This window comes from Sphaerodactylus townsendi, linkage group LG01, assembly GCF_021028975.2.
Source record: "Sphaerodactylus townsendi isolate TG3544 linkage group LG01, MPM_Stown_v2.3, whole genome shotgun sequence".
NCBI classification, from domain to species: domain Eukaryota; kingdom Metazoa; phylum Chordata; class Lepidosauria; order Squamata; family Sphaerodactylidae; genus Sphaerodactylus; species Sphaerodactylus townsendi.
The window spans coordinates 97661380-97685144 of NC_059425.1; the positions used below are offsets into that span (position 1 = coordinate 97661380).

The 23765-nt window shown below is 39.9% G+C and overlaps 1 protein-coding gene across 3 annotated transcripts in view; it reads right to left on the minus strand.

The window, feature by feature from the left end:
• The window catches only part of SCAF8 (SR-related CTD associated factor 8), a 95311-nt gene that overhangs the window by 49694 nt on the left and 21852 nt on the right, over positions 1 to 23765 (minus strand). For 2 of the 3 annotated variants that reach the window (XM_048488359.1, XM_048488350.1), the window contains exons 5-18: positions 23598 to 23754; positions 22272 to 22402; positions 21304 to 21480; positions 19695 to 19777; positions 17582 to 17696; positions 15327 to 15458; positions 11564 to 11676; positions 11265 to 11458; positions 8856 to 8956; positions 8643 to 8756; positions 6213 to 6369; positions 4953 to 5083; positions 2400 to 2544; positions 1529 to 1582 (exon numbers count right to left, since the gene is read on the minus strand). In XM_048488359.1, coding sequence (XP_048344316.1) covers positions 1529 to 1582; positions 2400 to 2544; positions 4953 to 5083; positions 6213 to 6369; positions 8643 to 8756; positions 8856 to 8956; positions 11265 to 11458; positions 11564 to 11676; positions 15327 to 15458; positions 17582 to 17696; positions 19695 to 19777; positions 21304 to 21480; positions 22272 to 22402; positions 23598 to 23754 — 1804 coding nt within the window. The remainder of the gene's footprint in view (positions 1 to 1528; positions 1583 to 2399; positions 2545 to 4952; positions 5084 to 6212; positions 6370 to 8642; positions 8757 to 8855; positions 8957 to 11264; positions 11459 to 11563; positions 11677 to 15326; positions 15459 to 17581; positions 17697 to 19694; positions 19778 to 21303; positions 21481 to 22271; positions 22403 to 23597; positions 23755 to 23765) is intronic. The other variant, XM_048488367.1, reaches the window with a different exon arrangement.

Here is a 23765-nt window from a genome sequence, read left to right on the forward strand (position 1 = left end):
TTCCTCCCCTGATCAAAAATCCAGTTTTGAAGGATTTTAACTCTTGTGTTTTAGCTTGGTTGCTGGTTGAGCTAAGGTTTTTGTACTTTTAAAGTTATTGTTGAGACCATATTGTTTTGTTGGACCCTCTTTTCCACTTACAGAGCTAGTTTACTGTTTTTCTTTGAAATAAATATTCAAAAACATTTAACCTACTGATGCCTCAATTAATGTAATTTTATTGGTATCTATTTTTATTTTTGAAATTTACCAGTAGCTGCTGCAATTCCCACCCTCGACTTATACACGAGTCAATAAGTTTTCCCAGTTTTTTGTGGTAAAATTAGGTGCCTTGACTTATATGCGGGTCAACTTATACACGAGTATATATGGTATATTTTAAACTCCCACTGAGCTGAAATAGCTTTTAGGTTTGGTTGAAGAGCTGCTGATTGGGAAAAAGCTCCTGTGCTCTTTTCTCCCCTTCGTAACTTATGGGTTTTCCTACAAACAAGGAATTTATTTATAAGCTATTTCTTGAAAAGTGTGAAAAGTGTGAAAAGTAGATCATCATGAATGGTGGTAGAAGCTTATGTTTTATTATAGAAATGCTAAGATTGGTCACGGTTTGAATTGTCACAGCACTTATTCTGTGTACATACAACAACATAAACACATGTGCCAGTAAGTTGCGACAATCGCCAGATTAAGCATTATCTATGAAAAAACTGGTAATGCCTGAGTTTCCCAATTATCAAGTAGGGATCTGCTGCTTACTAATAGCATTTAAACATAACTAGAGTGAACTTGCACTTCTTGATTCATCTCTATGATACAAGTCTTACCAATCCATGTAACTAGATGCAGGGCTGTAACCTTAAACTTTGAACTTATAAAACAAAATCTTTATCCACACATTTTAATAGCCACTTGATTCCATCACTGAATCACACAGGAAACTAACTGTCTTCCAACTATAAAGCCATAAACGCTTGCTCTGATGAATCTGCCAGTCAATTCAGATTTTTAGTGGAAGCCCTTCTTTGATACCCAAGATGGTTGTTTAACTGGTAGCTACCAAACACAGAGGTTTCTGTGACTGCACCCTGCTTATGGAACTCTTTTCTGATTAATTTTCAGCTGACACTGTCCTTGATATTCGTGAGTTACCAGGAAAAGTCCACTGTGTCCACTATTGAAGCCTTTTGTAAAAACAAAGAAACAAAAATTTTAAAAAACCGTGACCTAGTTAGCTGTTTTATTTTTACTGTTACTCAGTTGTTGCTTTAGGGTTACTATGGTTGTTTTAAGCTGGTGTCTTTGTTAAGCAATGGTGCTCATATTTTAAATTTGTTTTAGCTACTTTTTTTTAAAGATCCGAACAAAGTTTTTTTGCATATGTTCGAATACAGTATTTACACAGAAAGAAACTTGAATACAGTATTTACACAGAAAGAAATCTTGAATGTAGACCTGATTCCCCCCTTTCCCAATTTTTTGTACCATAAAACTAGTGACTGAAAATGTGAATGAAAACAAACAAACTTACATGTTGGGACTACTGGTGGAACAACTGGAGGTGGAACAGGAGGTGGCATATACCCTAGAAGAAACACAGATTAATAACTACAATGAGATAAAAATAGCAAAAATAATCTGGAAATTCAATTAAGACACTACTCTGTGTATCTGTTATGAAATATGTTTTTACAGTTTTAATGAATCAACAAGCAAGTACTTGCAAAACATGCATTAAGAACAATTAGATAAATCTGACACTTTTAAAAATATAAATGCAGTGCCAAATATAGTCATAACACCAAAGAGGGGGGATAACAAGTAAAATTTTACCAAGTCCTAAATACAGCTTAGCTGCTAGCTGGCCACACCAGGGCAGAACTCCCCCACCTCTAGGCTCCAAGTATGGTTCAGTGGCACAGAGCTGCAAGCCGGGCTTGGGAGACTCAGTGGTGACTGTTGCAGAGCTGCCACTGAACCCTATATAGATCCTGAAGGCTCAGAGGTGGCGAGTGGCACAGAGCTACAAGGTGGGCTCAGTGAGCAGATCTGCGCAGGCTCAGAGACAGCTCTGTCCTCACCATTACTGCTGCTTCTGAGTTCCATACAGGGCTCGGACAATGCAGCCCTGGAGACAAGGTAAGTGGGGGAAGATGGGGAGGGGCAGTAAAATTTGGATTCTGGTCTAATAGACTGGAACTTTTTTGGTAATCTGGACATTTCCAATATGGGGATTCAGGAATATTAGGGTTTACCAAGAAATTTCAGAAATTAAACCCAATTTCTAATTGTACCATTTTTTTCTTTTTGCATACCCTTAGTCTGAAAACCTGGATCGTAATTTGCAACTGATCATATTTCAGCTTTATCAGCTTGCTTTATCTCTTAAAATGGTTGCTTACCAGGAGGTGGTTGTGAAGGATTGAAACTTGCTCTCAAGAAGGGAGGAGGAGGAATTGTACTATAACCAGGAGGTGGGACAGGCATTGTAACAGGAAATGCTGGAGGAACTAAACTAACAGTGGGCACAGCTGGAGCCACAGGAATCTGTTTGGGTGAAAATAAGGCAAAATATATTATAGATTTACATAATTCAGAAGAAACTCCCTGGATAGGATTTGTTAAAAATAAGGCTGCATTCCAAGGTACAACTGCTTGGGAATATGAGCCATTCAATATAGAATTTCTTAATAAACATGCTCACAATTGGGTTAACCTGCTTCTAAACTTAGGACTGAATCTAGTGGAAATTTTCATTACGGAATGAGATTTTTTTGCTTTCCCCTCACAAAGGTCTTCCCAAACACGTCACTTCTGGAGGACAAAAGATTGTAAGTAACAGTATGAGAGTGGGTTGAGTGGTCTGCAAGAGGAGGGATGGAAATCTGTAAAAACAGTCAACCCCTTAAATTTAACTTCACAGTGTAACAAAGCAAGAATCTCACATTAGTTACCCCTTCCCAATTTCCCTACCTGGACCTGTAATGTTGTTACAAACTACTTGTGGCAGCTCTAGTTCTAACCTCTGTGCTGCCAAATAAACAAACACTTCCAAGACAGGAAAACCTTGACCTACTGGACTTGTCTTAAAAGAAGAGTAGGATGACACTTCTGGCATGCATGAGAATCTTTCTACTTTGTGGAGATGCCTTGATTTCCCTAGCAGCATCTAGCCTACTGGTAATTTGCTTTGCCTGTTGGTTATTATCCTGGTACTTATATTTCCTTCAAGGGACAAATGCTTTCTGCTGCATCTAATTCAAGAGTTTTTATTGCACACCAAGAAAACTCACACTAGTGAAATAAGAACACCTTTAAAAAACTGTTACTGGGATGCTCTTATTTAGTATGTTCATCCTTTTTAGTACTTCTGGGGATGTGTTGGAAACTGTGAGTGCCAACAATGGAACTAATTCCCCCACCTTTGCAGTCTGATCTAGGCTTCTATGGGAAAACAGGAAGATGCTTTTGGAGAACGCTTTACATTCTCCTTTGTAAAACTTTTACCCTTGAGCCTGCCTTGCTTACAGTGTGCTTACATGACAATTCGAATGCTCTTGTTCAGCTCAAGAGTGGGAGAACTCAAAATAAACAATGGATAGCAAAGTGAATTTCACTTTTTCTTATTAGGGAAGCTTATCTTCTGCCATCTCTTGGCTCCTGCAGGACTTTTCTTCCAGCTACAGGGCACAATATGTGAATCCTGCTCTCTGGCAAGGCTAACCAGCTCAGCCGCCTCCATTAGAGACATCTTGCCAGTCTGGCCAAACATTTGCAGCTTGAAGTCCTCTTTGAGAGTTGCCAGCTGCCTGGAAAAAAAGAAAGTCCTTTCCTTTTAAAGGAATGTTATTTATCAGGTGATGCGATGTCAAGATAAACTTCAGCTGCCCATTTCAGCACGTTACACCTGTTAAAGGAACAGAACAATGTTCTCCAGGTCAGTTGGCAACACCACTTAGTTTGTGGGCTAATCAGCTTGGCTTGTTTGACAGACTTGTGAATGAAGCCCTTCTTGGCTTTTAGCCATTTTCTGTTATTGTTGTTCATTTTGAAGCCCCCACTGCAACAACTTGTTTCACAGCCCTTTCTAACTGCTTATTCTAAAGTAACCCCTTCCTGCCAATATGATATGGGTTCTTTTTCTCCCACAAATGGCAATAGTCAGAGAAAGAAAAAGTAGCAATCCAGTTCAGAAGGTTGCAAAAGCCCTACTCTCTAGTAGCAAGAATGATCTGGCAGGTGGGACCATTCAACCTTCCAGTTAACCCAGGTTAGAACAACTTAAAATTACATTTAATTTAAAATTACATTTACCTTACGTTTAAAAATTTGGCCACAGCTTCCAGAACCTCTTAGCAATGACTGTTTAGAAGAAATATAACCTTCCGTTTATCAGTTGTCCCTTCCCTTTTACACAAGGGGGGAGGGGTTTACATACTTTTCCCTAGAAGGGACAGTATAACAACATGTGGGATACAGATTTCACACAGTCCAGGTGACATGGGCATTTCCTATCTTTACATGGGATCCTGAGACAGCGTCCTTGTTGGAGGGAGGAAGGTAGAATAGTACACCTGGCAAGACACCACTGAGCCTCAATCAATAGATAAAGTATCTGGCAGTTGTTAATCTATCAAAGGGAATTTCCAGAAACACAGGGGAACAGGATTTGTTGGCTGCCTCCAATATCTGTTGGAATTCCCTGTTGATAAATGTAAATGTAATGTTGATAAGTCTTTTCTTAATAACACTGAAGACTTCTTGCTCTGTTAACATTGACAAATCATCAATGGGAATCCCCAGGTCATTGAGTGGTGGGACCACTCAACATCCTTGTATCAGAATATTTTAAGTCTAACTACAGACAGAGAAACTCAGAAGTTAACTCCTTCAATTTCTGGCTTCCTTCCTGAGTACACAAGGACAACAAGGGCACAAACAAATGCAGTACAAACCTGTAACATGGCAACAGACTGTGTGTATGTTTCTGTTTGTGTTGTGGTAACTGTGGTTGTTTCAGCTGTTGTACTTGGGGTGGTTTGCACAGGCTCTTTTACAGTCTCTGTGATTCTTGCAGTTTCCCATTCTAAAGAAACAATTCAGTAAGACAATTAAGCTTAATAGATATGAATCTTCAAATTACTGTCCTGGAAACCTAAGGTTTTGTAATGACAGAATACATAATGAAGAGGAAAAAAACAATCCAATAAATCTACCGAATTTGTAGAGCTCTTTGAATTTACCGTAAAACAAGTCACATCAGTAACACTGTAATTTGACATCCCTTCTACTCTCAATTGTCAACTCGGAATTATTTAATAACAAAAACAGTAAATACACATCCAGCCTTAGTACATTACGTGAACAAGCTCCCAGAACTAAACTCTGTACCACTCTGATGCTGCAATTAGTTATGATCAACCCAGCTTGTTATGATGTTGAATGTAAACAGTACAAAAAACTGGGTTTGCTGGTAAGCATGAAATGGGAATACTGAACTGAAGTTTGCAGGTGGTTTGTTAATCCCAGATTGTTTTGATTATGATTTGCTGAGACAACAAAATAACTAAATCTTATTCAGAACTATCCTTGGATCCCTTATCTGGCCTGGTCACAATTGCCAGGAAGGTAAGGCAAAGGGAAGATGTTCATGCTGCTGGTAGGTACAGAGAAACAAGCAGCAGGAAAGCTGGAGCATACACACCCAGATTTATTAAATTTTGCCAGGTAGACTAACCAGATTAATAAATGCAATCCTAACAGTGTTATTCCACTCTAACTATTTTCAGCAGACTTAGGAGTAACTCTATAGAGGAATCACACAATAAGACATATTGATACGGTTTAAATAAACTGGTTTATTATGATGTCTGAATGCAGACTGTACATCTGTTGGGCTTAAAACAATTTCAGAAAATGTATTTTATCATAACTCAAGTCTGAAGCAAAACAATATTCATGTTTCTAGCTAACACCTATCCCAAGAAGATTTCATCTACGATGGGAAGATATAATCAAACAAATCTATAGGACAATAAATATTATCTAACAACCTTACTAACCAGAAAAGCTATTATTCAATATACATTCTAGGAATCCTACTTTCCAACTGCCTTTTTATTCTGATGGACATGTTTTGTTTCTTAGAAAGACATTTTATATAAACATTAAAAAAAATGAAATTTAGCTCCAGGATATATCCAAAATGTCCTTACCATTATTTACTGTTTCCTGGTCAATCATTCCTCCTTCTGCAAAGCCATCTAAATCATCCAGCTTAACTTTTTCCCAAGGTATGTATGAAACTCCAAGATCTACATCCCAGAATTGTTTGTATTCAGTTTTTACCCCTTTATTTAAAGCCCATGCAATCTAAAAGAAAAACACAACACAAACTTTACTTTGTAGTGAAATGTTTGTCAAGCCCACATTAAAACATGCTTAACCAATCATCAATTTGCCATGTAGAACAGTATTCAACCAGAAGAATTACACTGGCGAGCCAGTGTGGTAGAGTAGTTAGAAGTGTAAGATTAGGATTTAACCCAGGTTTGAATCCCCACTCTGGAATGGAAGCTTACTGGGTGACCTTAGGTCAATCTCACACACACACAAAACCTAACCTACCACACAGAGTGGTTCTGACAATAAAATGGAGAGTAGGAGAACAATGTAAGGCACTTTGGATCCCCACTGCAGAAGAAAGGAAGGATATAAATGAAGTACATACAAATATTTATATGATAAGAAGGTTTCTGAAGGGTTTACAAGATACAGACAAGAGAAGTTATTTTAATTTCCATGTAATGGATCTTCTATCATCTTGAATGTTATCTATATATAAAAAAATCTAACAGTGTGTTTGTCCCTAATGGTCTCCCTCAGAAGCTGCTGGACGGATCGCCTCCAAATTTTCACAGGACGTCCCTCCCTGTTGCGGGCAGGTAATCGGACCTTCAAACACCGTAAGTCCATCCCTGAGCCAGATAAAACATCTTTTTCCCGGCGCACCAGGCCACGAAGCTGGCTGTGTTCAACTGTCACCCTTAGAATGAGGGCTTAGAATGTTCGTGCAGATGGACAGAGATGAGCAGTGAAAACAGTAAATACTGTTAGGTAATACGAGTGGAAGTGAAACACATACACACTTTGCCGTGTGAGATGTCAGGTGGGGTTCCCCCCCTCACACATAGGTAACTTTCACTCTCTGTGCCTCACCCACTGCTACCACACAATACACATCCAGCTCATCCTCACACACCTCACTCTGCCCTCCCTCACATCCAACCACCACTTACCCACTTCCTCACCCATATTCACCACAGCTCTTTTACTAAAAGCAAGCTGGAGTTTGCCTTTTTCTTCTAAGAAAATCCGTGGGGTGGGGGGCGAACCAACACTACCGGCTCCGCTTCTTTTTGCACGTGGCCCTTTAAGAACCCAGGGAGCTGGCCTCGATCTGAGTGCCTCAACACCCTGCCTCTGCTGCCTGACTGGGATAACCTCCTTGCCCCAGTTCTGCCTTAACCAAGCCAGGACTGTGCGTGTCAACCAGCCTCATGGACAGCGGAATTCGCACTCTGGACAGTTCCATGGGAAGGGTTATCTTATACTAAAAAAAAAGACAGCACCATATAACGATGTGCATTGAAAAGGGAAAGAGGGATTCCATTTGACCAAAAGGCTATGCTGGGGATCATTGGACCGGCATGGATTGCGGACTGTGATGAAAAGGACAATTGCCACAGTAACGCATGGCCGGGCCTGCTAGTTAATTATATTACTTAGTTGAGGCACCAGAGTCTGCAGCACAAATCAAACACATTATTTGATCAGCCTTCACTGCAAACTCTAATGAGTTCTAATAATCTTGTCTGAAATATTTCCTGGCAACATTTGCTGATTTTCCTTACCAATGGCCTACTATAACCACCAAAGGTAAAAGAATCTTAAATCAGTCTCTGGCTCTAAAATACTATAAGGATATGGTCAGCCCAATCCACACGTCTCCAGTGGCCAGGGACATCACCACTACCACACCGCCTCCAGATGGTTTCCAGGTGGTGTGAGGAGCAGCCAAAAAAGAAAAAGAAAAAAACCATCAACCACTTGGAAAAACCCACTTGGCTCAACACTTGGCTCAACCAAGTAATGTCATCCTTTTGGGTGGTGTAAATTCAAGATCTCTAGGTTGGCATTCCTGGCTCAAAAGCCCAGATGGAACCTGACTAACATTGGTTCCACCTTCAGGAAAACCCCAGCAGCCCCCCCATGCCAGTATCCACTTGACTGCCAGTGTAGTTCTGTGGCGGCACCCACTTCTGTGTTTGGCCACTGCGGAACTATGGGGTGCCTGGATGCTGACATTTTTGCTGTTCTCGTTGGCATGGGTGCCTCTTATTTCGGCAGAAGCGGTAAAGATGCCAGTGAGGCCTTGTGCTGTTCCCAGATGGCATTTTTTACACACACACACACACACACACACACACACACACACACACACACACACACACACACACACACACACACACACACACACACACACACACACACACACGAGATTGGGCTGTTAGCAACTGTGAATTTTCACAAATTAAACTCATAAATACATCTATCAAACTTTCTGTAAGTAAATGACAAAATACCTTAATAATTTTTGATCCAATCTTGTAAGACCCAGAGCTTAATTTCTGAAGAGCACGATATGCATCTTGTCTATGAACCATGCAGACATATGCACAACCCCTGGGGGGAATCATCTATAAGGAAGAACAATAAATTATGGCAGCATGGAAATGAATACGTACCATGCCCCAAATGGTAACAATTTAGCAGTAAAGGATTATGACTACACTTACATTTATAGATTCTATTTGTCCAAATTCCTCAAATAAATTTGTTAAATCTTGCTGTGTGGCTTTTTTGTCCACTTGGCCAACCCAAAGCGTAGTACTGCAGACTGTTAAACAAATTTTAAATAAACACCATATGTTTTTATTACATCATAATATAAATTCACTTAACTTGGCAATCTTTATCCCGCATTAGTCAAAGGTAAACTCAAGATGATGGGTACCTTACACAGGCAATTTATCAAGCCAGTAAATAAAGTTGTTTAAATTAAATGAAAAGTCAAGACTACTAGCCATCTTCTAATCATTAAAAAAAACAACACAGCTATAATCCTGCAACATAGACTGCTAGAATTTTCAATACAGTATGGACAATATGTTTTCAGGCACACGGGGGCTCATGACTGCACATCAAAAAATTAATTTAAAATAATCAGAATGAATGAAGTGAACAAACTGGAGTGCCAACAGGTATTTTAATTGCTGGGTTTAGTGTATTTTAATTGATTGTTTCACTTTTACACTTACCCACCCTGAGCCTAACTTTAGTCACGTAAGGGCAAGATAGAAATCTAATTAAATTAAATGAACAAAAAGATTCCCATAATAAGTAGTGCTGATTCAGACCATCAATTTACAAAGCCTTTTGTATTCTAACTCAATGCATGCAAAGGTGTTGATTTTCTCACAACAGATGGTTACATGAACATGAAAAGTTACACATCAGAAGCAGACCAAGAATGTTATTAACTTTCCCCCTTAAAGAACTGCAGGATTTTTAAAGGTTTATTGGCAATATAACTGGCAATTATTTTGACAAATACTTCCATTAATCTTAACTAAATATCACTCATTAATGTGAAGGTGTCAATATGGCATCTGTTACAAAGGGGCAAATTTGATGTCACCATGGCAGACCTGTTAAAATAAGGTTGGAATAGAAGCCATATAAAGTGGGGTGCTGCAGATGCTCAAGAAGAGATTTAATGTACGTCATGAATGGACCAAGGGTTAACTAGACCCTTCCCTATTCTGCCTATCTTTTTCATTCAGCAATATCTGTGCTGTTTTATTGCTGTGATTCCAAAACAGCAGCAAGAAACTGCTAAGGTGCAATCACTCCAAGGTGAGAAGTGTATGCACAGGAGGTCTACCAATATGGTGATTTAAATCACGCCCCAAAATACTCCCTCTATTTCAATAGGTGGGTCAACCATTGATATCACTGCTTGGTCCAACAAGCACCTTGGACACTATTTTAACACCTTAATTGTTTTAAGAGTTCCATGAAGTATGTCTATTAAACCAACACTCAATGTTGGTCTCTACTACAGAAGTGTGATATGGTCTTCCAGAAAAGTCAAGAAGGCATCTTTCTTTCTGGCCTTCAGGAAACGTAAGGCTGAACTTTGTTCAGGATTTTTCAGGAAATTAGAGGTGATTGATTTCGCTTTGCTGTCAATGGTGTTTTGTGGTGTTAGTATTTGTGCTTTTATGGAACACAAATGCAGGAGGCAGCTTTGAGGTTATATATGGACTATTGAAGATGACTAAACAAACATGTTCTATTGCAAACACCAGGTTTGTCTTTCAAAGCAGAGACCCACCCTAACATTACCAAGTTTATGCATATAAAAGTTCTCTAATGAAGGGAAGTATCATTCCACAATTTTAATGGAAATACAAAAAATGTCTCAAAATATCACAAACCCGGTGGCTGCTTGCACTCTGCAGTCTACTGGTCATTGTTTCAAAACAAACAATGAATAAGAGGTAACACAAAGGGAAATGTTCAGTGCTTTCCTCTTTCAGCCTGCTCTCTCCACTACTACCAACACAGAGAAATTGGGAGCCAGTCCCTTTCCTCAAATAGCATATTGGGATGCTACAGTAATAAGCCACTCAATTCTCTTTTATTTGAGGAGGGAGGCTGCAATGTTGACACTGTGCTTATGTTTTTGAAGGGAGGGTTACCACCAAGCATACTTTTAAAAAAAATCAAACTTTTTTTAAAAATCAAAGATCTTTCCTGCAGAAGGTGCTGGCAGGAGTCTGGTGGGACCTGTGCAGCACAAGTCATGCAATTCCTTGGGGGGGGGGGGGGGGTGAAGTAAGAAGGCAAATAAACTGAAATTGCCTTTCTCCCACACCAGAATAGTTTCCCAAATCATGTGGCTGTTACTTAACACAGATCCTGCAGCTCCAGGAAACCAAATTTCTAGGGGTACACAGTGACTGTTGGGGGAGAGAGAGATAGCAAACATCTGATCTTCTTCGGACCAGTCTACCGAATCTAACCCGAGATTTGTAGAGTCCTAAACTGGAGCTGGTTGTTTTGCAGATTTTTCATCCACACAGGACCTAGCTCTTGACTACTTAGGGAGTATGTTATCTTAAATTGCAGATGTTACCTACCACTTAACGTTTTGGACCGTATGGGAGGTAACCCTTTTTTCTGTCGTTCTTTCTCCCTTTCTCTAGCTCTTCTTTCACTAGAGTATGACCGTGAAGATTTCCTTTTTCTTTCTCTTGATCTAGAGCGGGAACGTTTTCTATGTTTACGTTTTCGAGAACCGGATCGTGATCTGGACCTTCTTTTTCTTGGGGACCTATAAAATATTCACCAGAAAAAATGCTCCACAAGACAAACACGACTAGATTTTGTAAACATTAGTACAAAAATAGTTGTACTGGAGAAAAAGAAGTTACACAACCTTGAACGAGATCTTGAACGTGTTCTTGATCTTGAAAGTACTGCTGATTTCTTTTCTTCTTGTTCGAAGACTTCCTGTTCAACAACTTCTTGTCCTTCATCTATATCCATATCCTGAATGTATAAAAAATTAGATGCTCATTGAAAAAAATAGATGTTGACTCTAATTTAGTAAGAGTAATCCACAAACATACTTATGCAATGTGAAAGATCCTAAGAGGCAAACAGAATAATCAAAATTGACACCCTATGTAGGGGGCAGAACGGGGTGGCAAGGGTGTAACGAGGCAAACTGGTGCCCTGGGCAAAACTTGAGTTTGATGCCCTCCCATGGGCAGCAGAAGGAGGCGGAGCTCCCCCGTCCTCCTCCCCTGGTGGCTTGTGGCTTCCCCCCCCCCCTGCTGGCTGAACTTAGGCGCCCCCCTTTATCGGAGAAAGGGTGCGAGATGCGGGAGGGGGGTGGGCAGTAGCGGGCAGCGGTGGCATCCAAGGGAGAGCGGCACAGTCAGTGGGTCATCCAGGTGCACGTGCACCCCTGACTGCTAGTCCTGCCATCCCACAAAGATCCATCCGAGGAAGCAGCAGGGCTGGCAAGAGGCGGAGCACAGGCAGCAAGGCTTGGCAATTCGGCTTAGTCGGGCCGAGATGAGCCAATTTGGAGGCACTCGGAGGGCCAGGGGCCTAAGCCCGCCCCCTCCGAACTCTATGCGATCCGAACTTGCGGTAATATCTGAGATTCTTAGATGCGTTTTTATTTTTTGGTGTTTCTGCATTTTAGCCTGCAGGGGGCACATTTTTAGAGATATCGGCACCAAAGTTTCAGAATATCATTAGGAGACTGTCCTGATGATAGCTCCCAAGTTTGGTGCAGTTTGGTGCAGTTTGGTTCATGGTGTCCAAGTTTATGGACCCCCAAAGGGGTAGCCCCTATCCCCCATTGTTTCCAATGGGAGCTAAGGAGATGGGGTCCATAACTTTGCCCCCCTGAACCAAACTTCACCAAACCTGGGGGGTGTCATCAGGACAGTCTCTTGAAGATACCCTGAAATATTGGTGCTGATATCTTAACAACTGCACCCCTGACAGGCACCCCCAGAAATTTGCCCAAGAATCTTACTTCTGCATTGATTTTTTCCATTGATGTCAATGGGGAATTTCTGGTGCAGCCTGTGGGGTGCACATTTCTGAAGGCACGGTCACAAAGCTTTCAGGGTATCTTCAGGAGACTGTCCTGATGACACACTCCAACTTTGGAGAAGTTTGGTTCAGGGGATTCAAAGTTATGGACCCTCAAAGGTGCAACCCCCATCTCCTTAGCTCCCATTGGAAACAATGGGGATAGGGGCTACCTCTTTGGGGGTCCATATCTTTGGACCCCTGAACCAAACTTCACCAAACCTGGGGGGTATCATAAAGACAGTCCTCTGATGATTCTCTGAAATTTTGGTGCCGATATCTCTCAAAATGCACCCCCTGCAGGCCAAAACGTGAGAAAACACCAAAAAATAAAAAAGCAGGAGCATGCCATGCAAAATTCCTGAGCCCTGGGCAGCTGCCCATATTGTCTAATGGACATTACGCCACTGCGGGGTGAGGATTTCACAGGGTGGCTATGTAGGTCTGCAGAAGAATAGCTACATTCAAGTCCAGTATCATTTTAGGGAGCAACAAGATTTTTTGAATTATGAACTTTAGTGAGTCAAAGCTCCCTTTGTCAGTTGAAGGGTGAGGAACTCTGGTTTCAGAAGCATGTGCGCAGTTAATAGTTGCATGAAAAAATCTCTAAATAAGACCACTGCATTTCTTATGTCTTTAAATGTTTTCATTCTGCTCTTTAAAAAAAGCAAAATCATCATAATGATGGAGCCAACTTTAGTCAACTTCCACTGACTTTCCAGTCTGGGAACACCTGTCTCTATGGCTACAAACTTAAGCCATCGAAAAGTGTGGTATAAGACTGTTTAGGCTATAGCGCTACTTGGGTGGAAGGGGGATTTTAAATTTTTTCTCTTTTCCACACTGCCTGAAGCCCCTTTGGAGGTGGTGCAGTGCAGCACCAACTTTACCACACTGTCCCCAGCCGCCGAGGAACTCCCCTCCCCCCAATTCTGGATTGGGCTGCCTAACCCTCAACGGTCCTACAAAAGTTTTATGGATGTCAGAAGGATGAGCCCTCATCTGAAAATGAGGAAGACTTTATCATGATGGGGTCACCACCCAAACATCTCTAATTGGACAGTAGCACAGACAACCAGAAGATCTGCTACATTAAATGAGGGGCCCACAGACACAGAAAGGGAGACATAATCCTTCAAGAATGTAGGCTCAAGATAATGAAGTGTTTTAAAGTGAAAACCAGCCCTATGTACTGAACTCAGAAACAAGAAAATGATAAATGCAGCACTTTTGTTATATGAACAAAATGATTTGCCCCAGTCAAACACTGGGTTGATGCATTTTGGAGAGTGAAGCTCTTCAGTTGTTTTCATAAGAACATAAGAAAGAGCCTGCTGGATCAGACCAGAGTCCATCTAGCCCAGCACTCTGCTACTCACAGTGGCCCACCAGGTGCCTTTGGGAGCTCACATGTAGGATGTGAAAGCAATGGCCTTCTGCTGCTGCTCCCGAGCACCTGGTCTGCTAAGGCATTTGCAATCTCAGATCAAAGAGGATCAAGATTGGTAGCCATAGATGGACTTCTCCATAAATCTGTCCAAGCCCTTTTTAAAGCTATCCAGGTTAGTGGCCATAACCACCTCCTGTGGCAGCATATTCCAAACACCAATCACACGTTGCGTTGCGTGAAGAAGTGTTTCCTTTTATTAGTCCTTATTCTTCCCCCCAGCATTTTCAATGTATGCCCCCTGGTTCTAGTATTGTGAGAGAGAAAAATTTCTCTCTGTCAACATTTTCTACCCCATGCATAATTTTATAGACTTCAATCATAACCCCCTCAGATGTCTAAGGAAGACCTACAAATAGAAAGTTACAACAATCTAGGCTTGAGTTTAATATAGCATAAATCAAAGTGGCTAGGATGGCTACGTCCAGTAGAATCTCTGGTTTTCAGTTTAAATGTAACTGCAAAAATGTACTCTTAGCTATTGCCATTACAAGCTTTTTCTACAATAAGTTGGATGCAACAGGACTCTTACACTTTTTATTAAGTCAATTAAAGAGACACTCAAATCATGAAAACCTGGCAGCAGAATTTCCTTTAATATCTCAGTCTTTCCAACCAGCATTATCTTTGTGTTACGTGAATTAAACCTCAGCTTGCTTTTCCTCAGCCATCTGACAGCAGCATCCAATTACCAAACCAAAAAAGAAACAGCAGCTTCTGGAGGCTTATTCAACCAAATATTGAGTTTTGACATCAACAGAATACTGTTGACAAGCTACTCCAAAGCTCTGGATGATCCCACTCAACAGTCTGACATGTTAAACACCAAATTCTGAAAACCTCACTGGAAACATTGCAAGGAACAAATGCAATCTCTCCCCTTACAACCCTCAGTGCCTGTACTGAGAAAAAAAAAAGACATGAAGTATTCTAGTGCTGTTCTTTCTCCCTTCCTCTGTATTCCTAAGCCCTTCAAATAGCATCATACGACTGACTGAATCAAACAAAACTAAAAAAGAGTCATTGACTTGCAAGCAAAGCCTGTCCACCAGATCAATGAACACTGTCTCTATGCAATAGCTTCCAATAGGTTGAAAAAAGGGAAAGGATACTATATTAACTTAGAAATTGTGAGTTTCACCTGTTGCTGAACATCCATTGAGTTGTCAAGGTTCGTTTCAACTTCTATAAACTGCTGATGGTTACTATCTTGTGAAGGTGATGCAGAATGCTCAGAACCAAAATTCCCTTCTTGAGTTTCATCAGGGCTTTCCTGCAAAGTAAGAATACACGGCCTTAATTTTCTTGAGCCAACAATGAATGTAAGGTATATATAGTAGTATTGTTTGCACAATCACTGGAATATTTTTAAGTTTTGGTAATTTTTTGATAATTTTTATTTTTTTGCCTCCAGTGAAATATGTTTAAGTAACTAAAATCTGAATTTACCTTTCTTCAAGCCTATTCAGTGTAATAACAGCCATTAAATAACTGGATGGTAAACCATTCATTGAACAGTTTGCTTTCACTCTCTCCCAACACTTGAAGAACTATCCCCACTTTCCCCAGCACTACTAAATATAAAACATAAATTCACTTTTGGAATAAAGTAAAAGCTCACTAAGAATACATTCTTCACAATACAGGCTGGATAATTCATTCTTAATGAGTTATTTGTATTCTAAAAGTGAGTTAGAATTTCAGTTTTATGGTTGAAGAAGAATGTTGTAAAGATTATAGGAAATGAATGTTTTAAACCAACCATTTTCCTCTACAATATCATATTATGAATTTCACTGAAAAAGAAGTTAAACATATCAGATCAGCCTAAAGTTCAACAACTAGTATACACCTATGATCAGGCATAAGTTCTAGAGATATAACTGCTTTGGAAAGTATCAACAAGCACCAGATAACATCACACAAGCCTAGAGAAACTTCGAATTCAATTAAAATTAACAATTTGGAGTGCGTGTGTGGGTGTGGTCACTTCCAATTTAAGGTGACCCTGTTAATTAATTATTTCCAAAACATCCTATCATTAACAGTCTTGCTCAAGTCTTGTAAACTGAGAACCATGGCTTCCTTGACTGAGTCAATTCATATTATACTGAGTCTTCTTTTCCTGTGTCCTTCAGCTTTTTCTGACACTGACTTTTCCAGTGACTCTTATCTTTTCATAATGCGTCCAAAGTCTGACAGCTTCAGTTTGGTCATTTTTGCTTCTAGGCAGAATTTAGGCTTGATTTAATCTAGAATCCATTTACATGTCTTCTTGGCAGTCCATGATATCTGTAAAATTATCCTCCAACATTACACTAAGTTCCATTAAATAAGCAGCAATATTTGGTGACACCTAGTGGCGACTGTTCAGGTTCTTAACCTAAGGAGAGGCCCTCAAACATACCAGCATGCACACATAAAAAGTGCCACATTACTTCACGCCACCTGATCTCCATTCTTTCAATGAAGTTTGCCAGCAACTTTTTTCTGTCTCTATACATACTGATGAATAGCTTTGTTTAATTCTTCCGAATTACTTCTGCTCTCAGGATCTTTCAAACAATATTGTCCACGACACAGTACTGACACAATATTGTGTCATTACAATAAGATAATAAGAAAAATAACTATAATAAGAAAAAAAAACTGGTATGAAAGAACCAGCAGAGAGAAAAACAAGGGCAGTAAGCAGGACTGAAGCAAAGGAATTGTCAGCAGTTTGGGAAGGGAATTTTTCTGCCATTTTGGAAGCATCCTCTTTGACCTAAAAATCAACCTGTGAGAACCCTGCAGAGTCCATTTTTTCTTGTTTTTGTTATGGGGAGAGGCTGTGGTTCAATGGAAGGACCTCTGCTTTGCATACTAAAGGTGCCAGGTTCAATCCTTGGCATATCAAGTTAAAAGGATCAAGAAGCAGATGATGTGAAAGACCTCTACCTGAAATTCTAAAGAGCTGCTGCCAGCTCGAGTAAACAATACTGGCTTTGATGGACTTCTGGCCTGACTCAGTATAAGGCAGCTTCACATGTGTTCATATTTCCTTGATGCCCATTTTGATCATTTGAGCCTTGAGTGTGACAGCTGCCTAAGCTGAAAGTGATATTGGAGTGCAGTATATTTTATTTTAACCTTTTAAACCACTTGTGCATTTCTGCTCCTGCTTATTAATTTCAGGGAAGTGCTTCTTAGTAGCAATGGTCAAGAGGTAGACGTTTCAAAAACAAAAAGGTTCTTGTATAAGAATGGCTACAGTTGCCTTAAGTTACTTTTCGAGACTCTGCAGCTAATCGTTTATAATGAGTTTCTGTTTCTGATAAAGAAAATTTTCTGGGAACAACACTAAATGTTATAAAAATCAGTAACATGGATTGTGCAAAAGACAGATGCAAGTACCTTTGCAGGCTGCTGCTCTAGAAGCTGCTGGCGGAGATGTTCTAGGTTTTGTTGCTGCAATTGTTCAGCTAGCTGATGAAAAAGTGAGTTGTTCACAGATTCTGATCCAAGAGGCCTAGAATAATACCATTAGAACAATCAATTTATAAGTGTTTCTGTGAAGGTTTATTTATTGTTTATTTCATCATGGGTTCAAGGCGGCTTCCAACATTTTATATAAGACAATAAAATCAACTCAAAACAACATTTAAAGGCACGTATAAACCCCTTTCAACCACTTATGGCAGCAGTTCATGAAAATATAATACTAAACCCAGTGAAGGAAGAAGGATGGAAGAGGGAAGAGGGGGAGGCTGACATGGTAAAAGCCCACAGCTGCCTCAACCATATGCCTGGTGGAAAAGCTCAGTCTTACAGGCCCTGCAGAACCGCATCAGGGTCTCACCATACAGAGCTTTCCACCAGGTTGGGGCCAAGGATGTGAAAAACCCTTGTTCTAGTTGAGGCAAGCTGGTTATCTTTCAGGTCAGGGACCACCAGCAGATTTTCTTTCTCTGAGTGCAGCTATTTTAAAGGAGAGAGATGATCACAAAGATACTCTAGCCCCAGACCATATAGGGCTTTAAAGGTAAATACCAAAATCTTGAACCTGATCCACTAATCCACCTGGAGCTAATTTGGCTGGCAGAGCACCAGTTGAATATGTGCCTATCACAAGCTTCCAGTGAGGAGCCTCACTACTGTACTCTGCACCAGCTGGAGTTTACAGAGCAGGCCCTGCATAGAGTGAGTTGCCAATCTAGAGGTGATCACTGCACACAGTGGATCACTATGGCTATGTTGGTCTGGGACAGGCAGGGCACCAACTGTCTTGTCTGGCAGAGATGGTAAAATGCCAAGCAAGCCATGTGCGCAACCAGAGACTCCGCTATCAAGGAGGCATCAAGGAACACACCCAGATTCTTGATGGTCAATGCAGCCATCAGCTGGACGCCATTCAAGGATCAGCAATCACCCACAGGTGGATTTAGCTTCAGTCACTTTCCTTTCAACCATTCCACCATGGCCCTCAAGCAGATGGCCAATACATCTGGGGCGGCATCCAGATGACCGTCCATCAACAGATGTCATCAGCATATTGATGAGAACCCAACCCAAATGTCTGGATCAACCTGACAAGAGGGTGCATACAGATGTCAAATAATATCAGAGACAAAATTGCACCCTGTGGGACTTCGCATAGCAGGGAATGGTGTAAAGAATTCTCTCACCGATTGCTACCCTCGACCCTGGAGAAATGAGTGCAGCCACTGTAAGGCAGACCCACAAATTCCAGCTTCTTATTAACTAAGATTTATATTGTGAGTTACTATTAACCTGGTTCTATATATACTGGAAAACAACTAGTCAAAAAGAAAAGCCAAAATCAATGACAATAACAAACCATTACTCAAGCTTTTAAATCTCCTAGAAGTGTGCCCCTACACCAAAGATTGGTTTGAGAACAAGAGAGAACTTGTTATTGTAATCTGTCCAGGGAATCTGGTGATGGGAGGGTAATAAATATACATAAAATAAGTAAAATAAACAAATCCCAGTGTATGATGTAACACCAAGCTCAAATCATTGGAATAAAGACAGGGTACAATTTTTTTGTAATTGCAGGACCAATTTCTGAAAAAAAATGAGAACTCTACCTTTAAAAACAAGAATACGAAAACCAAATGAAACCACATATACATATATAATTTACATATATTAATTTATGAGCACAACTACATGCATAAAATGTGCAAAAATACTCTTGTAATCTGCCTTACTCTTGAATTACCCAGTAAAGAAAATCTGTTTTTCACTTGTTTTTTTAAAAGATTAAATGTATGAACACTGAAATAGACATTTTAAAAAGAATTAGCCAGTATTCTAAAAAAATAACAATTATATAATTCATCATAATGAAAGGGCTGTCAACAATGCCTTTCAATGTTTGCCCTAAAAGAAATCTTGGAAAATATGACTAATCAGTACACAGATTCCACGTAAAAAACAAAATGCCACTTTCTACATGATTTCCAAATAAAGTGTGGTGCTAAATTAGAACAATAAATCTTACAGCTGAGAAGTTGAAGTTTCTTTTTTAGGCTCTTCATTAATGTCAGCTTCTTCCCCGAAATCCCCAAATCTGTCTATCAGCTTCTAGGACAAAATAAACCAAGCATTAGAAATGCGCTCTATGTACACTAACCAATACATTCTTCGGAACAGAAGAATTCTGTTAGAATCTGGTGTGCTAGCTGAACACACAAAGCTACCTTCTATGAAGTCATACCATTAGTCCATCTAGTTCAAAACTGTATACTCTGACTAGAAGTGGATCTCTAGGAATTCAGGAACAAGACGTGCTAATTGAGGTCCTTTACTTGTAAATGCCAAGGATAAAAACCAGGAACTGAAAAGTGTGAACTATGAAACAGGGGCCTCCCATATTTATATTTGTGATCAGTTGGAGAGATGTACATTTCCAAGAATATCAAATATTTATTTGATACATATATCTGACATGATAAAAAACAGTAAAATACAAATGAGCTACTAACACAGAATATCGAGCAACAGAGACTCTTGGCCAGCAACAGCTGTGGGCAGGAGAAGGGGTTGTTGGTTATCTAGATGCCAGATATGGTGATGGACATATTAAAAATGGTGGTGTTCTCTCAGCTGATCAGTGGTCACAGGGGAGGTAAACCACCATTAAGGTCACATAGGAAACCTAACCTCTTGTGAGGGACAGAATGTTTGCAAGGTCTTGCCACCCAAAGTGAAAGGGATGCAAGGCCAGCCAAGGAATATACTTGACCATTCACTTCTCAGAGCAGTGAGAATGACTGGCAGGTACAAGAGCTAGGTGCTGTAAACCTACTGACTAAGAGATCATGGGGCAAGAATTGGACATCAATCCGGGCCTAGAGGGAGCAGACTGATCAGCTTAGGACACCACCCCCTTCAAAAGGACTGATAAATACACAATAGCACATTTTAGACCTACATCTCATGATTGATTCAGATGTAATTGTGGCCGGGCTAAAATCAACAATTACCCATAGAGGGTAGTCCCAAGAAGTCAGGCACATTTACACATCAGGGATCTGTATCTAAGTGAGTACAGGCAAATAAACCAAGGGTCCATCACTCTAAGTTATGCATGCAGTTTTGTTAAACGTGATTAAAAATTGGTAAATAGCACCAAATGAAGGTAAGACTGATCCCCTGCTTCTTGGAACTGGTAATAACATCCCAATACCCACTATGTCTCTCAGTGTGGACAATGTGTCTTAAGATTCAGGCCCTCTCAAAACTTTTATTTATTTTTTTGATCTGTCTTTCATTGACAACGTTGATCTATCTTTCATTGACAATTTTGATCAATGCTGATCATTGACAATGTTAAAACCAACATCTGTAGATATGGATGATCAATGGTTTTAAAAGAAACAATAATGTTCAACAAATCATTTCTGAAACATTTTAATAAATTTTGTCATAATTAGTAACGCTGAGATTAACATCAGTAACAGATTTCAAAGATATTGCAGTTTTACCTGTTTAAAAATAAAATCAAAGTTCTAATATGCAAGAAAAGTAAGCAAAAGCCACAAAAAATATTCCATAAAATTCTGGTTGAAAGAAATAATTTGCTGTTATATTAGCAAAATAACTTCTACCTTGTTAAAAGAAACACTTTGTTCTAGAGGATTAAGCGTATTGGCGGCGGCGGCAGCAGCTGTAAGTTGTGCTGTGAGGGCTTGTAACTGAACAACAAGACCAGCGTCCAGTGCCTGTAGCAGAGATGGCTGTGGTTTTTGCTGTTGCATTTGCAGTGTCTGTATTAACTGCTGAAGCTGGAATGAGGGGCGGGGGGAGGAGAGGGATAGAGAAAAAAATAAACTTATGATTCAATCATTACAGAACAATGAATGAATTCTGAGCTAAGTATCAGCTCTGACAAAGAAATATGCAGCATCACCATGTGCAGACTGGACTTTAGAAGGTTTCTCTGGCAGGGATGCTAAAACAATAACAAAAGTACCTACAATACATGACATTCGAACTGTCCAAGAACTTTTCAGAAAAATAGTTTTTAGACAGGCAGTGTAAAAACAAAGCAAAACACAAATAATGGATTCAAAGTCCTAGAATGAGATACTTGCAGACATTCAATTTCCCATTTCAGGTTGCCTCTGACAAACAAGAGTCAAAGCAGGTTCCTAAAAATCTGAAAATGCCTATAGGCCAGGGGTCTGCAACCTGCGGCTCTCCAGATATTCATGGCCATGCTGGCAGGGGCTGATGGGATTTGTAGTCCATGAACATCTGGATAGCTGCAGGTTGCAGACCCCTGCTATAGGCCGTATAAAAACAGGGTTCCACTTACAAGTAACAGTTGTTCATCCTGGTGGCTTCTAAGCAGCCCCACATTGGGACTGTGTGTGCATAGGCCAGCCAAAAAAAAAAATTCCAAAGCTCTCTAGCAGACTAGGGGCACCCTTCTTCCCTCTGGCAGTTAACTGCCAAAATGATCACATGACCAGGACGAGGCCAAAAAACTACATGTAGCAGTGACGTTATTGATTATTATGCAACTCCACATGGAAATATTTTTAGAAGTTACATGTGCACAGTATTCTTTTACCTGTTGACCTTGTGGACTCTGGAGAATCTGTGCTACAGCAGCAAGGGTATCTGTATTAGTTATCTGAGAGACCCAAGGATCAGGTAAGCTTTGGACAACGTTGGCTGGCGTAGCAGGTGTCACAGGAGTGCCTGATAGTTTGGAGGGGGGGGGGGGAGAAGCAAAAGGTTACATGTATATGTTTATCATTAGAAATAAGAAACAAAAAGCAAAGATACAAATCAGCCAAAATGAACTCTTATAAAAACATTACAAACATTATTTTTGACGTTCCATGGATGGCTAGAATTTATTTGACAAAGATACTTTCCAACTGCCTTATAAGTGATGGAATTTAGACACTTTCCATACCTGCACTAACACTACTGATAAGAATTGCAAACTACAAACAACCATATATCACTGGCTGAAAAATGCATACAGAAAGAACAAATTCATTGTCTAAAAACTACCCTCCCAAAAGAGCACTCTGTTATCACCAACCAGTCAAATCTGAAGTAGGGAGAGTTTGACTGTCCCCATCATTTCCCCAATTCTGTCTTTATTTTGCTCCATACATGCATAAGCATTTGGCATAGCTTTAACTAAGCAACTGACCAGCTCTGTTCTTTAGTATAAATCATATGGCCATCAATCTTCATTAACCCTGTCTTCTGAGGAAGTCCAGCTGGTATCAAGCAATGCAGCTCTCTCGATGGCTACTCATTCTGTACCACATTCTGTCCCTAATTAATTTTTGTAGGGTCTGTAAGACCAGTTATTCTAGAAGACTTTGGTAAGAACTGAGGACAATCAAATCTGTTTTTTTTCTGATGGACATTTATGAACGTATAGATGACAAATGATTTTTGAATTTGCTATATAATTGGGTTTTTCCTCTGAAAACATGTGAATGCTAATTTTTAAAATGTGATACTTGTTTTTAAAATCTATTAGCTGCCCTGAGAATCTATTAGCTGCCCTGAGAATTTGGGAAGAGCAGCACAGAACTAAGCAAACATATTAACACATTATATTATCAATTTGTTTCATATAAGATATCTTACTGTAGAAACTATGCCTTCAAATGAACTAAATATGATTTATTATGCTATCTAAGAGCAGATCAAGATACCAAAAACAAAAATGAGTGTTTCTGTTAAGGGTGCTCAATACTGACATTTGTTAGGCATTAACATGAGTATTTATGTGAACATAATAAAAGTATTCTAAAATCACAAACTATCATTTGCCCTTTTGCCATCGGAAAACAATATGAAGCTTCATTTTCCAAATAACTTTGAATACTGATATTTACTAACATAAACATTAAAATAATTTTATTACCTGGTGTATTGTTACTCATAGTAGCTGTTGTGCCAGGCAAGACAGGGGTGACGACTGGAGGAGGAATTCCTGCTGCCATATCCAATAGAGGCTGAATAATTTCACTCTTGAACACATTATTCTTCTGCCATAAATTTAGTACTCTAACAATTTTACTCTGAAAGGAAG